This window comes from Podarcis muralis, chromosome 7 (assembly GCF_964188315.1).
Source record: "Podarcis muralis chromosome 7, rPodMur119.hap1.1, whole genome shotgun sequence".
NCBI classification, from domain to species: Eukaryota; Metazoa; Chordata; class Lepidosauria; order Squamata; family Lacertidae; genus Podarcis; species Podarcis muralis.
Window position 1 is genome coordinate 2,008,549 of NC_135661.1, and position 17,909 is coordinate 2,026,457.

The following is a 17,909-nucleotide window of genomic DNA, read 5'->3' on the forward strand; positions in this document are numbered from 1 at the left end:
TCCTATATACATACCCATTACAAAGTACCGTATTTTTCGTTCTATAAGATGCACCAGATCACAAGACGCACCTAGTTTTTGGAGGAGGAAAACAAGAAAAAAAATATTCTGAATCTCAGAAGCCAGAACAGCAAGAGGGATCGCTGCGCAGTGAAAGCAGCAATCCCTCTCGCTGTTCTGGCTTCTGGGATAGCTGCGCAGCCTGCATTCGCTCCATACGACGCATGCACATTGCCCCTTACTTTTTAGGAGGGAAAAATTGAGTCTTATAGAGCAAAAAATGCGGTATATATTTATAATATACAGTGGTACCTCAGGTTTTGAACAGGATCTGTTCCGGAGGCCCATTCGCAACATAAAAAGAGTGTAACCTGCAGCGGTGTGTCTGTGCACGCGTGGGTTATGATTTGGCGCATGTGCACATGCGCGAAGCGTGATTTGGCGCCACTGTGCATGTGTGAGCAGCGAAACCCGGAAGTAACTCTTTCCGGTACTTCCGGGTCACCGCGGGACGTAACCTGAAAAAATGTAGCATGAGGTATGACTGTACAGTCGTACCTTGGATCCCGAACGTCTTGTGAGTCGAACGTTTTGGCTCCCGAACGCCACAAACCCGGAAGTGAGTGTTCTGGTTTGTGAACGTTCTTTGGAACCTGAACGTCCGGCACGGCTTCCCATTGGCTGCAGGAGGTATGACTGTATTAGCCTTTAAAATCTGTTGTTTCAATAGATGTCCCATCAATATATGCACCTGACAGCTTCTCTCCTTGCGCTCTAGGTGCGAGTGGGGTCTGAGGACGCTGAGAGGGCACAGTTCAGCCTCTCCAACTCGGCCGGCTCCCGGACGATCAGCGAGGGCATCCGCTTCACCGGCGCCTCGGAGCTCACTTTCTCCTCCTTCCACACTCTGCCGCGTGACATTTACTACTGGGTGCTGCCGGAGCGCTTCAGGGGAGACAAGGTGCCACTCTCAGGGGTGCTTCCGCCATAATTCCTGATTCGCAGGGGGTTGGACTATAGAGGACCCTTGCGGGGAATCTCCCAAACCTGTGTGTGATTTCAGGACAAGGAAAGGTTTGATTTGAGGCTGAAGGAGGCACTCGTAGGGCAGAAAACGGGTCATCCCAAGTCAGGCATTTGGTCTGCCTGGCACAGAACCGTCTACTGTGGCCTCAACCACTGAGCCTCTTGGGCTTTACGATCGGAAGGTCGGTGGTTCGATTCCCCATGACGGAGTGAGCTCCCATTGCTCTGTTCCAGCTCCTGCCAAGCTAGTAGTTCGAAAGCACACCATTGCAAGTAGATAAATAGCTACTGCTGTGGCGGGAAGGTAAACAGTGTTTCCATGCCCTCTGGTTTCTGTCATGGTGTCCCATTGTGCCGGAAGCGGTTTAGTCCTGCTGGCCGCATGACCCGGAAAGCTGTCTGTGGACAAACGCAGCTGCCTTGGCCTGAAAGTGAGATGAGTGCCGTGTTATAAGAAAAAAACCTGCTCTTTTCCCCCTTATGGGGTACCCAAGAGCCCATATAGAGTCCTCTTTTTAGGTTCTCTATTGGTAGGAGAAAATAACAGAGGCCAACCAGAGAATATTGAGAAGCAAGGCAGCTAGTAAGCCTGATCTTTATTAAACATGTTGCAACAGGGTGCTCCCCCCACACGCGGGGGGAGAAGACCTCAAGCACAGGCGTGCAAGCCCTTATATAGACTTTTTAAATTGCCCACCTTCAAACTCCAGACCAACCCCAGAAACATCATACATACATCACAGAAGGGGTGGTCTAAAACAGAACCCTGAGTGTGTTGTTTATCTCCTGTCTGGAAAGTTAAAGGTAAAGGGACCCCTGACAGTTAAGTCTAGTCGCGGACGACTCTGGAGTTGCGGCGCTCATCTCGCTTTACTGGCCGAGGGAGCCGGTGTACAGCTTCTGGGTCATGTGGCCAGCAGGACTAAGCCACTTCTGGCGAACCAGAGTAGCGCACGGAAACGCTGTTTACCTTCCCACCGGAGCGGTACTTATTTATCTACTTGCACTTTGAGGTGCTTTCGAACTGCTAGGTGGGCAGGAGCTGGGACCGAGCAACGGGAGAGCTCACGTCGCAGGGATTCAAACCACCGACCTTCTGATTGGCAAGCCCTAGGCTCAGTGGTTTAGATCACAGTGCCAGCCATTATTTGGGTTTTGGCCACTCTTTTGTTGTTATAACTACTTAATTCCTGAATCTAGGTCACAGGCTCACACCCTGTTCATGTCTTGAATGTGCCCTTAAGACAGGATGTGTGAACACAGGATTTGTGAGCAAAGAGACAATGGGGAGATTTCCCATTTTGACCTTGCAGAGAAACATTTGAGGTCAATTTGTTCAGGACCTTTTCTGTGGGGTTTCAGACATGTGGTTTATATGTACAGTTATGAACATTTTTTTAAAAAATATATATGACCTTAACATTCTTATAACAGCCGCAACCCCATAGTTGCCTTTGACTGGACTCAACCGTTCAGGGGTCTTTTACATTTACCTTTACCCTGCCTGGCAGCAGCACTCCATGATCTTTCCCAGACCTGCCTGAAGATGTTGCCAGGCATTCACCTGGGACATTCTGCCCACAATGGAGATGGTCTACCAATAAGCTGTGGTCATTCTCCTAAAGTCCTATTTATTTCATAGTTTATGCCATTTGACTGTTAAAATGAAACATAGCCCAAACATCAAAGTGGTTTCTAGTCCTCATGATTCTGACTAAAGATTCTAATCCTTATTGGTCTGACTAAAGAGTTGGTTTGAATGGAAACATGGGAAGTTGCTATTATTTACTATGATTTTAAAGTACATACAGATCCTGGTGGTTTTTTTACTATGGTCTTCAGAGCGAACTGTTTGGAACATCTAGCTCAGGACTGTCGACTGGCAACAGCTCTCTGGGATTTTGGGGCTAGGGAGGCATTACCTGCTGCCAGAATTTGAACCCAGGACCTAGTAGAGCCGAAGCAGGTGCTCTACTCACTGAGCTATACAGCCTCTTCCCAAATGAATGGCCTGTGGTGGCCTGTCCTTCGCTGGAGGTTTTTAAGCAGAAATTGGTGTGCCATTTGTCGGCGATGCTTTAGCTGAGGGTTGGACTAGATGAGCCTTGGGGGTCCCCTTCCAAACTCTGTGGTTCTGCGGAATGGCTCTGACGCTGCCCCTCTGTGCCTCTCTCTCCAGGTGACCTCCTACGGCGGAGAACTGCGCTACACCATCACCCATGACACCTTCCCTGGCTCCCCGGCGCTGCGTGGCCAACCTGATGTTCTGCTGCAGGGGAACGAGATCTTCCTGGAGCATGTTGCTGAAACGAGTCCCCTGCCTGGCTCGCCCACTACGTTCACCGTTCCCTTCCGGGAGGTGAGGCATATAGCGCTTCGGGCTCCTTGGTCGGCGGGTGGACGTGCAGCCCTAGAAGGAGCCAGGCCTTTGGTCCATCTTGCTCAGTATTGCCTGCACTGACTGGCAGCAGCTCTCCAGGATTTCAGGCAGTGGGTGTCTGAGCTTTAAAGCCCTAAAGGGCCTCGGTCCAGTATACCTGAAGGAGCGTCTACACCCCCATCATCCAGCCGGACACTGAGGTCCAGCGCCGAGGGCCTTCTGGCGGTTCCCTTGCTGTGAGGAGCCAAGTTACAGGGAACCAGGCAGAGGGCCTTCTCGGTAGTGGCACCTGCCCTGTGGAACGCCCTCCCTTCAGATGTGAAGGAAATAAGCAGCTATCTTCTCTTTAAAAGACATCTGAAGGCAGCCCTGTTTAGGGAAGTTTTTAATGTTTGATGTTTTATCGTGTTTTTAATACAGTGGTACCTCGGGTTACATACGTTTCAGGTTACATACTCTTCAGGTTACAGACTCCGCTAACCCAGAAATAGTACCTTGGGTTAAGAACTTTGCTTCAGGATAAGAACAGAAATCGTGCTCCGGCGGTGCAGCTGCAGCAGGAGGCCCCATTAGCTAAAGTGGTGCTTCAGGTTAAGAACAGTTTCAGGTTAAGAACGTTCCTCCAGAACGAATTAAGTACGTAACCAGAGGTACCACTGTATTCTGTTGGGAGCCGCCCAGAGACCCAGCCACATGGGCCGGGTATAAATAATTATTATTATTATTATTATTATTATCATCATCATCATCATCATCATCATCATCATTGGAGATGCTGCCACCAGGGATTGCTCCTGGAACCTTCTGCATGCAAAGCAGGTGATCTACCACTGAACTGAAGCCCTAGTCTAAGTAAGGGTTTAGTCCTCATGGCCCTTCCCCATCATTTTGTCACGAGAATTCCTGGCCAGCCTGGAATGAGTGTTTTAGTTCCTAGTGAAAGCTATAGAACCTTCTGACAGCTGTCCCTGGTTCCTCAGAGGACCCTATTTTTTCTGCACCCAGGAAAGGACTTCACTGACTTAGTGAGGTGGCAGCTTTGCAAATAAAATGGTACCTTGGTTCTCAAACTTAATCTGTTCCAAAACCAAAGCGTTCCAAAACCAAGGCACACTTTCCCATAGAAAGTAATGCAGAATGGATTAATCTGTTCCAGACTTTTAAAAACAACCTCTGAAACAGCCATTTAACATGAATTTTACTTTCTAACGAGACCACTGATCCATAAAATGAAAGCAATAATTAATGTACTGTACTATAAAATAAATAAGACAGTATTGTAGATGATAAAAATGAAAATTAAATTTTTTCTTACCTGCACCAATGATAGTCATTGTTTGGATGGGGGGCTTTTATCCATTTCCACAGTCACACAATCAATCAATCAATCAATCAATCACTAGCTGAACTGGGTTCCACACAGTCACAAAAACAAGTGAACCGAAAAAGCCTCAAAAACAAAAATGTAAAATAATTAGCAAGTACAAAAGCGCCAAACTTAATCTGCTCCGGAAGTCGGCTTGACTTCCGAAATGTTTGAAACCAAGGTGCAGCTTTTGATTGGTGCAGGTGCCCCGGAAACAATAGCCGACAGCTGCATCGGATGTCCGGCTTCCGAAAAACATTCGGAAACCAGGACACTTCTGGGTTTTTGGCGTTTGGGAGCCAAGGCGTTTGAGAACCAAGGTACCACTGTATGAGGAAGCACAAACCTCACCCTCCTGCTGCCATTCCTTTCAGCAAGCCTGGCGCCGTGCAGATGGCCAGAAAGCCACCCGTGAGCACCTCCTGATGGCCCTGGCTGACATTGACGTTTTCATGATCCGAGCCTCCTACTCTGACCGGCAGGCGGAGAGCAGGTAAAAAGGGGTCTGTGTCCCTGACCAGCAAATGGGACCAATGGGGAATGATGCTGGTCTGCGCCAGATAGGAGCTGGGAGCCCAGGGGATTCTGGGAAGGCCAGCTTCTGGGGACTAGGTAGGGTGGAAGGATCCATGGGTGGTAGAAGGTTGGTGAGTGGGAAAGATATATTTTGAAGATTCGCAGAAGATTGGAACAAATATGCAAACTATTTGAAGAGCAATTGTAATCAACAAATTACACTAGTGGGACTACAAGAAGCTTTGTAAGGAGGAATATATGAAATATCGCAAAGAAGATAAAGATGAAAGATATTAGTTATGATACTTAAATGTAATAGTGAAAGTAAAACATGTAAACTAAGTGGAAAAGATGGGAAAATTTTCAGATGTGATTGACGAAAGTCTAAAAAACTGTATAAGATATAAAAGTATGTTTTATAATTGTTGAAAATGATATGTTTATATATAGATATAGGTATAGATGTAGATGTAGATATAGATTTATATATAGTGGCGACTTAATAGGTGTGGTTTTTTGTGTGGTTAAAATGTCTTGGTATTTTAGTATAAACTTACATTTCTAACCCAAAAGGCTTCCATGGGGATCACAGAATTAGAAGGGACGCCCAAAAGTCATCTGGTCCATTTTAGTATTAAGTGCTATATAAATGTACCAAATAGAAAGGGTGGCAAGGAATAAAGAGGTTTAAAAAGAGAATTCCCTGGATGCCAAGATCCAGGTTTGGGGCAAGTGACGCGGGTGGCGCTGTGGGTAAAAGCCTCAGCGCCTAGGGCTTGCCGATCGAAAGATCAGCGGTTCGAATCCCCGTGGCGGGGTGCGCTCCCGTTGCTCAGTCCCAGCGCCTGCCAACCTAGCAGTTCGAAAGCACCCCTGGGTGCAAGTAGATAAATAGGGACCGCTTACTGGCGGGAAGGTAAACGGTGTTTCCGTGTGCGGCTCTGGCTCGCCAGATGCAGCTTGTCACGCTGGCCACGTGACCCGGAAGTGTCTCCGGACAGCGCTGTCTCCTGGCCTATAGAGTGAGATGGGTGCACAACCCTAGAGTCTGTCAAGACTGGCCCATACGGGCAGGGGTACCTTTACCTTTACCTTTACTCTTTGGTGAGAGAACCCCAGCAGAGATTTAAAATCACAAAACATGCAGCAAAGCATGGAAATGTATGTTGGCCAATGGATTATTGTAACCAGAACGTCCAACACAGCTTCCGCTTGAGTGCATGAATCTCTTGCAACCAATTGGAATCGACGCCTTGGTTGTTGAACATTTTGGAAGTCAAACGGTCGTCCGGAATGGATTATGTTTGACAACCGAGGTTTGACTGTATTCAATAAACATTTTTAAATCTTCTTTAGACGTACATTCATCTTGTTCTTGTATTCTGTATGTTAAGTCTGCAAGCTGCGCATATTCTGTCAGCTGTTGCCATTCTTCTTTGCTTGGGACGTCTCTCATTTTCCATTTGGGGGCTAACAAAACACGGGCCGCAGTACAGTCGTACGTTGGAAGTGAAACGGAATCCATTCAACTTCCAAAGCGTATGGAAGCCAAAGAGCGGCTTCTGATTGGCAGCAGGAAGTTCCTGCAGCCAATCGGAAGCCGTGCCGAATGTTAGGCTTCCGAAAATCGTTTGAAAACTGGATCACTCACTTCTGGGTTTCAATCATTCGGGAGCTGATTTCTTCGGGAGCCAAGGCATTTGAGATCCAAGGTGTGACTGTACAGCCATACCTCGGGTTACAGACGCTTCAGGTTGGCGTTTTCAGGTTGTGCACTGCGCCGAACCCGGAAGTACCGGAGCAAGTTACTTCCGGGTTTGTGCAGAAGTGCTAAATTGCGCTTTGCACATGCACAGAAGCGCTGAATCGCAACCCACACGTGCGCAGACGTGGTGCTGTGGGTTGTGAACCCCACACGGATCACGTTCGCAACCCAAGCGTCCACTGTAGTAGCATACATAAACAACCTATTTTGACACCTGGGAATTTCAGTCTGAATTATCCCCAACAGAAAGGACTCTGGTTTAGGGGGAGGGGGGAGTACTATTAAACATTTTTCGCAATTCGTTATGGATCATTTCCCAATACTTTTACCCTTTTACAAGTCCGCCACATGTGAAGGAATGTTCCCTCCGCCTCTTTGCATCTCCAGCACGTATCTGATTCAGTCTTACGCCTCTTGGCAAGCCTACTCAGAGTTAAATACCATCTGTGAATCATTTTCATGTCGTTCTCCTTCAAAGAATAACATGGGGCAGAGCCTTTTCGCTATCTGTGACCTCTTCCTCCTTGCAGGATCTCTGGCATCCACATGGACGTGGCAGTGCCACACACCACGGGACTGAGCCCAGCCCTGGAAGTCGAGGACTGCACCTGCCCGCCAGGATATCGCGGCCCCTCCTGCCAGGTGAGTGGAGCGCTAAGTCACATCTAAGTCCGACTCGGAGTAGAACCTCGGGGTTCTCAAGTCAATGGGCACAGTGGGGTTGGGGGCTGATCCCTACACCACACCCTATTGTTGAGCCGAGCCCTGCCTCCCTCTCTCTCCCCTAGGATTGTGACGTCGGCTACACACGCACCACCAGTGGCCTCTACTTGGGGACCTGCGAACACTGCAACTGCAACCAGCACACCGCCGAGTGTGACGCTGAGACCGGAGACTGCCAGGTGAGACTTCCTGGGGCGGGTTGGTGTGGAGGGGAGCAGCTCCTCACTGGCCACACCTGTGTGGGCTCCTGTAGTAGCAGGGTGGTTTGGGGAGGTCCTGGGTGAGGTGGGAAAGGTGGTTGGGGAAACCCAGCCAGATGGGTGGGGTATAAATAAATTATCATCATCATCAACAACAACTTTATTTTACAATGGTACCTCGGGTTAAGCACTTAATTCGTTCTGGAGGTCTGTTCTTAACCTGAAACTGTTCTCAGCCTGAGGTACCACTTTAGCTAATGGGGCCTCCCGCCACCGCGCGATTTCTGTTCTCATCCTTAAGCAAAGTTCTTAACCCGAGGTACTATTTCTGGGTTAGTGGAGTCTGTAACCTGAAGCGTCTGTAACCTGAAGCGTCTGTAAGCCAAGTTACCACTGTATTGATTACAGCCATACCTCGGGTTGAAGTAGCTTTGGTTTGAGCATTTTGAGGTAACGCTCCGCGGCGACCCGGAAGTAACGGAATGCGTTATTTCCAGGTTTTGTGGCTCGCGCATGCGCAGATGTTCAAAATGATGTCACTCGCATGTGCGGAAGTGGCGAATTGCGACCCGCAGACACGGGTTGCTTTCGCTTCAGGATGGGAACGGGGCTCCGGAACGGATCCCGTTCGCAGCCAGAGGTACCACTGTATTATTAATAATAATAATAATAAATTTTATTTATATCCCGCCCTCCCCAGCGAAGCCGGGGTCAGGGTGGCTAACAACAATAAAATAGTACAACATTCTAAAATCATTTCATTGTAAAATTAATTCGAATCAAATTGATGGCAACCATTAGGCTAAAGTTCTGTGAAGATTGCCAAAGGAGGGAGTCAGGCTGTGCCCTGGCCAAAGGCCTGGTGGAACAGCTCTGTCTTGCAGGCCCTGCAGAAAGATGTCAAGTCCCGCAGGGCCCTAGTCTCTTGTGACAGAGCGGTCCACCAGATTGGAGCCACAGCCGAAAAAGCCCTGGCTCTAATTGAGGCCAGCCTAACCTCTCTGTGGCCTGGGACCTTCAGGATGTTTTTGTTTGAAGACCGTAAGTTCCTCTGTGGGACATACCAGGAGAGGCGGTCCCGTAGGCACGAGGGTCCTAGGCCGTATAGGGCTTTAAAGGTTAAAATCAGCACCTTAAACCTGATCCTGTACTCCACCGGGAGCCAGTGCAGCTGGTATAGCACCGGGTGAATGTGATCTCGCAGCGAGGACCCCGTAAGGAGTCTCACCACGGCATTCTGCACCCGCTGGAGTTTCTGGATCAGTCTCAAGGGCAGCCCCACGTAGAGCGAGTTACAATAATCCAGTCTGGAGGTGACCGTCGCGTGGATCACAGTGGCTAGGTCAGGGCGAGAGAGGTAAGGAGCCAACTGCTTAGCTTGGCGGAGATGAAAAAATGCCGCCTTTGTTATAGCTGCAATCTGCGCCTCCATGGAAAGGGAAGTGTCGAAGATTACACCCACACTCTTAACGGACGGTGCTGGCACTAATTGCACCCCCGCAAGAGATGGGAATTGCCCCCCCAATCCCATATCGTCCCTTCCCAGCCAAAGGACCTCTGTCTTCGAAGGATTTAACTTCAACCGGCTCCCACGTAACCATCCAGCCACAGCTTCCAAACATCTGGTCAGTGTGTCTGGGGCCGAGTCAGGATGGCCATCCATCAACAGATAGAGTTGGGTGTCATCGGCATACTGATGGCAACCCAGCCCAAAACTCCGGACAAGCTGGGCGAAGGGGCGCATAAAGATGTTAAAAATCATCGGGGAGAGTATCGCACCCTGAGGCACTCCACACACCAAGGAGTGGCGTGATGACAATCCCCCCAAATATTATTATTATGATTATTATTATTATTATTATTATTATTATTATTATTATTATTATCATCATCCACAGGCCTGCCAGCACAACACAGAAGGACAGCGGTGTGAGCGCTGCCAGCCAGGTTTCTTTGGTGATGCCAGGCGTGGGACCCCCGGAGACTGCCAACCGTGCCCATGCTACGGACCCTATTCTGCTAGCCAGTAGGTACCGCCTGCCAGCCGTTCTGCCTTCCTCCTCCCCCCTTTTGAGCGAGGGGTGGTTTCTCTCGGCTGCTAACTTCCCACCCTTCTCTTCTCCCAGGCCCGCCAAGACCTGCTTTGTGGACACAGACGGGCAGCCCACCTGCGACTCCTGCGCCCCGGGCTACATCGGGCGCCAGTGCGAAAGGTAGGGTGGCCGTGATGACTCTGCCGGGGAGGGGTGTAAGAATGAGCCCTCAGGCTGGAGGGGGGGAGAGAAATTGCCCACTCCTCGTGTGATTGGAGGGCGGGTGCCTTCTTCCTCTCGAAAATCCAGCTGGAGCTCAGTAGGCAAGGAACTCTTGGGCTATGGTGGGCGAGAACCTCCTCCCACCAGGAAGGTGGGACCATGGTCTGCTTCACTCTCTTTCACTCGCAGGGTTGTTGTGAGGATCAAATGGGGGGTTCTGACTTTCAGAGAAGTTGTTATGCCAACAGACCATTGCTTAAAACTTTTTTTTAATGATGATTATAAATTTGTTTCCTTGGTTTTTCAAATTAAAATTTTACAGACATATATCAAACATAAATCACAAAAACAAGATCCCAAGGAATCTCCTGGACTTCCCTCCTCCCCTTTGTGGGTTCTACTTTTAATCTAGGCCTAGGACCCACGTACCTACAGGACCGCCTCTCCTGGTATGCCCCGCGGAGGACAAATGACAACATTTTCGAGGTCCCAAGTCGCAAGGTGGCTAGGGCCAGGGCCTTTTCAGTACTGGCCCTGACTTTGTGGAACGCTCTGTCACAAGAGACTTGACATCTTTCTGCAGGGTCTACAAGACAGAGCTCTTCTGCCTGGCCTTTGGTTTGGACTCAGTCTGACCCTTATGTTCCCACCCCCTCCTTTATGCTTTTGATCTATGGGCTGCTCTTAAAATGAGGCTGCATTTTAAATTGCATTTTAACCTGTGCTTTAAATTGGTTTGTTTTTTTCCTATTATGTTTTTACTGTAATTTTACTGGTGTTAGCCGCCCTGAGCCTGACTCTGGCTGGGGAGGGCGGGGTATAAATAAAAATTATTATTACAGTGGTGCCCCGCAAGACGAAATTAATTCGTTCCGCAATTTTTGTCGTCTAGCGAATTTTTCGTCTTGCGAAGCACGAAATCCCATAGGAATGCATTGAAAATCAATTAATGCGTTCCTATGGTCAAAAATCCGTGTGCTGCGCTGGCTTGCCAGAGCAGCGATGTCACGCTGGCCACGTGACCCGGAAGTGTCTGCGGACAGCACTGGCTCCCGGCCTATAGAGTGAGATGAGCGCACAACCCTAGAGTCTGGCAAGACTGGCCTGTACGGGCAGGGGTACCTTTACCTTTACCTTTATGGTCAAAAAAAGTCCAAACAAAGCCAAATTTGGTACAACAACAGTTTATTAACTGCTCTTTAAAGTCACACATACTGTAAAGAGCAGTTCAAAAATTGAAGGGAAAATAAATTAACTTTATAAACATGACAGAAAAACATTTAAAAATCAACAACGTGTACAGTACATTTTCTAAGACTCTGGGGGACCACTCGAAGAAGGCTCCTCTTCCACTCTTTGCTTCTTGGTCAAGAACCTGTCCATAGTCTGCTGCTTTATCCGCCTTTTCAGCAGCTCCCTGAAAGACGACATGACCCTCGTATCATAAAAGTTCCCAACGTCATGTGCCACGTGCTTCTCAGGGTGGTGCTGCTCTGCAAAAGTCTGCACCTCCTTCCACTTCAGGCAAATGTCCCTCAGTTTTTCGGAGGACAGCCGTTCCTCAGTTGCTTCCTCCCCTTCCAGCGAGGCCTGCTCCTGCGCAGCCTCTGCCTGCAGTTCGACCAGCTCCACGGTGGTCAGCTCGTCGTCGTGCCCCTCCACCAGCTCGCAGACGTCCTCCTCCGTGACCTCCAGGCCCATGGTCCTCCCCAAGGCAACAATGTCCTGCACCACTGTTGACTCTGGTGCTTCAGAGTCACTTGGTGCCACACAGTCCGGCCACAGGCTGCGCCAAGCGCAATTCAAATTTCTCTGGCTGATCCCTTTCCAGGCCGTGTTGACCATCTTCAAGCAGGTGACGATGTCGAAGTGGTCCTTCCAGAATTCCCGTAGGGTGATGGTGGTGCAGTCAGTCACCTCGAAGCATCGCCTGAAAAGCTCCTTGGTGTAGAGTTTTTTGAAATTGGCGATGACCTGCTGATCCATCGGCTGCAGCAGTGGTGTGGTGTTAGGCGGCAGGAACATGATGTTGATGAAGCTGAACTCCTCCAACAAGTCCACCTCAAGGCCTTTAGGATGGGCAGGAGCATTGTCCATCAGAAGCAAAGCCTTCAGCGGCAGGTCGTTGTCCAGCAGGTACTGCTTGACAGCAGGGCCAAAAGCAAGATTGACCCAGTCCACAAACAGCACACGTGTGACCCAAGCCTTGCTGTTGGATCGCCACATGACACTCAGCCGCTCCTTGTCGATCTTGTGTTTCTTGAAGGCCCGTGGGTTCTCCGAGTGGTACACCAGCAGGGGCTTGATCTTCAGGTCGCCGCTTGCGTTGGCACAGAAGAGCAGGGTCAGACGGTCCTTCATGGGCTTGTGGCCAGGCAGCCTGGACTCCTCCTGAGTGATGAAAGTCCTTTTGGGCATCCTCTTCCAAAACAGCCCGGTCTCGTCGCAGTTGAAGACCTGCTGCGGAACGTAGCCCTCCGTCTTCACAAGCTCCAGGAACTCCGCTGCAAAGTCTTCAGCCGCAGGAACATCAGAACTGGCAGCCTCTCCATGCCTGACCACGCTGTGGATGCCAGATCTTGTCTTGAACCGGTCAAACCAACCTCTGCTAGCCTTGAAGACTTCTGGCTCGGCTGAGGTTCCTGGCTGTTCACGGATGAGGTCAGCGTGCAAGGCCTTGGCCTTCTCACAAATGACGGCCTCAGACACTGTGTCCCCTGCACGCTGCTTCTCTTCTATCCAGATGAGCAGCAACTTCTCGACCTCCTCCAGGACAGCTGGGCGGTTCTTCACGATCCTGGTGACTCCCTTGGCTGCATCAGTCGCCAGGATCTTCTCCCTCATCTTCAGGATGGTCCCAATGGTCGATGGGTTCCTGCCGTACTCCCTGGCGATGTCCGTCACACGCATTCCGCCGTCGTGCTTCCAGATGATCTCCTTCTTCATTTCCAGCGTCACCTTCTCCTTCTTCCTATCGCCGGCCACCGCAGCAGCAGTCTTCTTGGGTCCCATGGCAGCACAGCTCCTACCTTCGTAAACTCAGAAACAGAAAAAAAAAAATCAGTGATGTGCTTCAAACCCAAAAAATACAAAAGCAGCCAGCCAGCCACCACACAGAAATTAAAACCCAGAACCAAGGCCTTGAATCCCAAGCACCCCAACCCCAAATCCAAAATCCAAAAACCCCCAAAAAAGTTTTAAAAGTTTAGCTTACCAAATGGATGAAAGAGAAGTTCTGGAAAAGCTTCAACAATCAACCACCGAAGTCCTCAGAAACCTCAAATGGCTGCAAAATAAGTTTAGGTAGGAAAAGCTTCAAAAATCACCAATGTCTTCAAAAACCTCAACTGCTCCCACAGACACGCACCAACCCACCCACAACACAGAAATTGCAAACCCCTCCCCAACTGCTTCCCCACCAAGACAAAAAAAAATTTCAAAAAATAACAACATGGCCAGCACTCAGAAATTCAAACTCAGAAAAAAAAATTTGAAAAAAAACAACCATGCCTAGTGGTCACAGAAAATCATAAAAATTCCCCAAATAGCCCCACATGGTCCCAGATTTCTGCAGAAACCTCTCCAACTGTTCCCCTAGCCAGCCAGCACTCAGAAATTCAAACTCAGAAAAAAAAATTTGAAAAAACAACAACCATGCCTAGTGGTCACAGAAAATCATAAAAATTCCCCAAAAAGCCCCACATGGTCCCAGATTTCTGCAGAAACCTCTCCAACTGTTCCCCTAGCCAGCCAGCACTCAGAAATTCAAACTCAGAAAAATTTTTTTGAAAAAAAACAACCATGCCTAGTGGTCACAGAAAATCATAAAAATTCCCCAAAAAGCCCCACATGGTCCCAGATTTCTGCAGAAACCTCTCCAACTGTTCCCCTAGCCAGCCAGCACTCAGAAATTCAAACTCAGAAAAAAAAATTTGAAAAAAAACAACCATGCCTAGTGGTCACAGAAAATCATAAAAATTCCCCAAAAAGCCCCACATGGTCCCAGATTTCTGCAGAAACCTCTCCAACTGTTCCCCTAGCCAGCCAGCACTCAGAAATTCAAACTCAGAAAAAAAAATTTGAAAAAAAACAACCATGCCTAGTGGTCACAGAAAATCATAAAAATTCCCCAAAAAGCCCCACATGGTCCCAGATTTCTGCAGAAACCTCTCCAACTGTTCCCCTAGCCAGCCAGCACTCAGAAATTCAAACTCAGAAAAATTTTCAAAAAAAAACAACCATGCCCAATGGTCACAGAAATTCATAAAAATTCCCCAAAAAACCCCACATGGTCCCAGATTTCTGCAGAGACCTCCCCAACTGTTCCCCTAGCCAGCCAGCACTCAGAAATTCAAACTCAGAAAAATTTTCAAAAAAAAACAACCTGGCCCAATGGTCACAGAAAATCATAAAAATTCCCCAAAAAACCCCACATGGTCCCAGATTTCTGCAGAGACCTCTCCAACTGTTCCCCCAGCCAGCCAGCACTCAGAAATTCAAACTCAGAAAAATTTTCAAAAAAAAACAACCTGGCCCAATGGTCACAGAAAATCATAAAAATTCCCCAAAAAACCCCACATGGTCCCAGATTTCTGCAGAGACCTCCCCAACTGTTCCCCTAGCCAGCCAGCACTCAGAAATTCAAACTCAGAAAAATTTTCAAAAAAAAACAACCTGGCCCAATGGTCACAGAAATTCATAAAAATTCCCCAAAAAACCCCACATGGTCCCAGATTTCTGCAGAGACCTCCCCAACTGTTCCCCTAGCCAGCCAGCACTCAGAAATTCAAACTCAGAAAAATTTTCAAAAAAAAACCAACCTGGCCCAATGGTCACAGAAAATCATAAAAATTCCCCAAAAAACCCCACATGGTCCCAGATTTCTGCAGAAACCTCCCCAACTGTTCCCCCAGCCAGCCAGCACTCAGAAATTCAAACTCAGAAAAATTTTCAAAAAAAAAACAACCTGGCCCAATGGTCACAGAAAATCATAAAAATTCCCCAAAAAACCCCACATGGTCCCAGATTTCTGCAGAAACCTCCCCAACTGTTCCCCCAGCCAGCCAGCACTCAGAAATTCAAACTCAGAAAAATTTTCAAAAAAAAACAACCTGGCCCAGTAGTCACAGAAAATCATAAAAATTCCCAAAAAAGGCCCACAAGCCCCCAGATTATCGCAAACCCCTTCCCAACACCAAGTCCTTGAATCCCAAACACCCCAACCCAAAATCCAAAACCCCCCCAAAAAGTTTTAAAAGTTTAACTTACCAAATGGATGAAAGAGAAGTTCTGGAAAAGTTCTGGAAAAGTTTTGGAAAATCTTCAAAAGTGAGCAAAGTCTGAGAAAAGGCTACCAAACCACGTGCTAACAGTTGCTCCTCGAAGTCAAGTCGCAACTGCAGCTGCTCAAGCTAAGCACCCTTGGTTTTAACGGTTTTTACACAAAGGAAACAAAGTCGCGAGACGTTTTCGTTTTGCGAAGCAAGCCCATAGGGGAATTCGTCTTGCGAGGCAAATCGCGGACGAAAAAACCTTTCGTCTAGCGAGTTTTTTGTCTTGCGAGGCATTCGTCTTGCGGGGCACTACTGTATTATTATTATTATTATTTATTTATTTATTTTATCATCCTCATCATTTCCTCCTGCATCTTTTGTGATAATCCAAATCTTTTACCTCTCCATTGTGTCCAAAATTCACCATTAAGCTACAAGTGATACTCCAATCCTACTAACGATTTTAACCATTTACAATGGTCTTTAAGATAAGTTATAAAATTTCCCCCTTCCTTATTACATTTTTGGTCTTCCTGATTTCTGATTCTTCTGGTCATTTTGGCCGTCTTGGCATAATCCATCCGCTTGATCTGCTATTCTTCTCTGGTAGGAACTTTATCTTCTTTCCATCTCTGGGCCAATAACATCCGTATAGAGGTTCTCCGCCGAGCGAAAATGGAAGCAAAAATCTTAAGATATCAGAGATTAGGAACCGCATAGAGGCAGAAGGAAGTCATTAAATAAATCACGGGAATAAAACCAGAGACTAGGCATAGATAAGAAAGTGAGAGTTGCGAGGAAAAAGGGATAACATGAAGAGAAAACCAATCCTTCCTGGAAAGATGTGTTTATAACAATGGCATCGACGGTTTGTATTTCTTAAATTACTGTATGTTTTTGACAAGATATGTTGTTTAACATTCTTTCTATTCTCTTTTTCTTTCTTTTCTTTTTTCTCCCCCCCCCCCCTTTATAACAGAATACTGCGTCTCATTATGTGTAACTCCTAATGTGCAAATAAAAATTATTATTTTTTTTAAAAAGGGGGGGAGAACATACTCTCTTGCTCCCGGCAGCCAGGGAGGTGAACTTCGGTCCTTCTGAGCCTGGAAGGAGGGGGGGGGGATGATGGGCTGAAGCAGACCCTCAGACTTTGGCCCCTGCTCCTTTCATCCCCTTAACTCATCCCTCTTCTCTTGGGCCAGGTGTGCGCCAGGCTACGTGGGCAACCCCAGCCGGGGGCAACCGTGCACAGGTGAGTCCAGCTTCTGGGGCAAAGGGAGCCGTCTGCCAACAGAGAAACCAGGTTTCCGCAGCCAAGCGAACTTCGATCGTTTCTGGCATCCCATGAAAAGCCTCCCAGGAGGATTTGATTGTCGCAGCCTCCGGTGTTTTGGACTTCCAGCTCCCAAGCCGGGAGGCTGAGAAGTGTTGTAGCTCAAAATATCTGGGCTGGCGAGGGCGGAATCAAAGCCTTGGGGCGGGTGGAAGGGGAAATAGTCTCACTCTTGCACCTGCCAAGTACCCACTGTCCTCAGCTGTTCCCTTCCACTTCTCCCCCCCCCCGCCCCCCCGCTACAGATCATGGCACCCGATGCCACTGCGACCCACATGGAAGCATCAGCAGCCATTGTGATGCCAGCGGGCAGTGCCAGTGTAAGGTAAGGCAGGAGGGGGGAAGCACCCATCGTTGTGTGCATTCCCTCCCCAGCTCAGAAACCCATTTCCTTTTTATTCTTCTTCTTATTATTTTCAAGTTTTCATTATTAACATCATTCAAACTTAAATTCAACAATATTTATACAGTTGTGTGGTTCTCTGAACCCCCGTACTTCCCTCCTCTCCCTTCTGGTTTTCCACAGATACATTTTTTAAAAAAAATTTAACCACATCTAATTCATATATCCAACTTTGATTAAATCCTTATTCATTCCTATACCAATTAAAAAATTACAAGTGCTGCTAACATCTTTAAATCTTTACATTGTTCCTTAATGTACTCTATAAAATTTACACCATTCTTTTTTAAGTTTACTGTCATCTTGGTGTCTGATCTTCCTAGTCATTTTCTCCATTTTGGCATAGTCCCTCATTTTCACTATCCACTCTTCCTTGGCTGCTGTTTCCTCTTCCTTCCATCTCTGGGCAAACAGTATTCTTGCAGCTGTTTTTGCATACATTAACAGTCTTTTAAAGTCCTTTGGTATTTCTTCTCCTTTGATGCCTATCAAAAAAGCTTTTGGTTGTTGTTGTTTTTTACAAAAGTTAAACATTTTTTTCAGTTCATTACATATTATTTCCCAGAATGCTCTGGCCTTTTTGCACGTCCACCACACGTGGTAGAACGTGCCTTCGTTCTCTTTGCACTTCCAACATACGTTGGTGGCGTTTTTGTACATTTTCGC

The 17,909-nt window shown here is 47.8% G+C and overlaps 1 protein-coding gene across 1 annotated transcript in view; it reads left to right on the top strand.

The window, feature by feature from the left end:
- The window catches only part of LOC114602821 (basement membrane-specific heparan sulfate proteoglycan core protein), a 154,075-nt gene that overhangs the window by 44,286 nt on the left and 91,880 nt on the right, over positions 1–17,909 (top strand). The window contains exons 23-31 of the mRNA XM_077930990.1: positions 779–961; positions 3,206–3,385; positions 5,147–5,265; positions 7,584–7,695; positions 7,842–7,955; positions 9,875–10,002; positions 10,103–10,189; positions 16,710–16,759; positions 17,086–17,165. Of these exons, the coding sequence (XP_077787116.1) occupies positions 779–961; positions 3,206–3,385; positions 5,147–5,265; positions 7,584–7,695; positions 7,842–7,955; positions 9,875–10,002; positions 10,103–10,189; positions 16,710–16,759; positions 17,086–17,165 (1,053 nt within the window). The remainder of the gene's footprint in view (positions 1–778; positions 962–3,205; positions 3,386–5,146; positions 5,266–7,583; positions 7,696–7,841; positions 7,956–9,874; positions 10,003–10,102; positions 10,190–16,709; positions 16,760–17,085; positions 17,166–17,909) is intronic.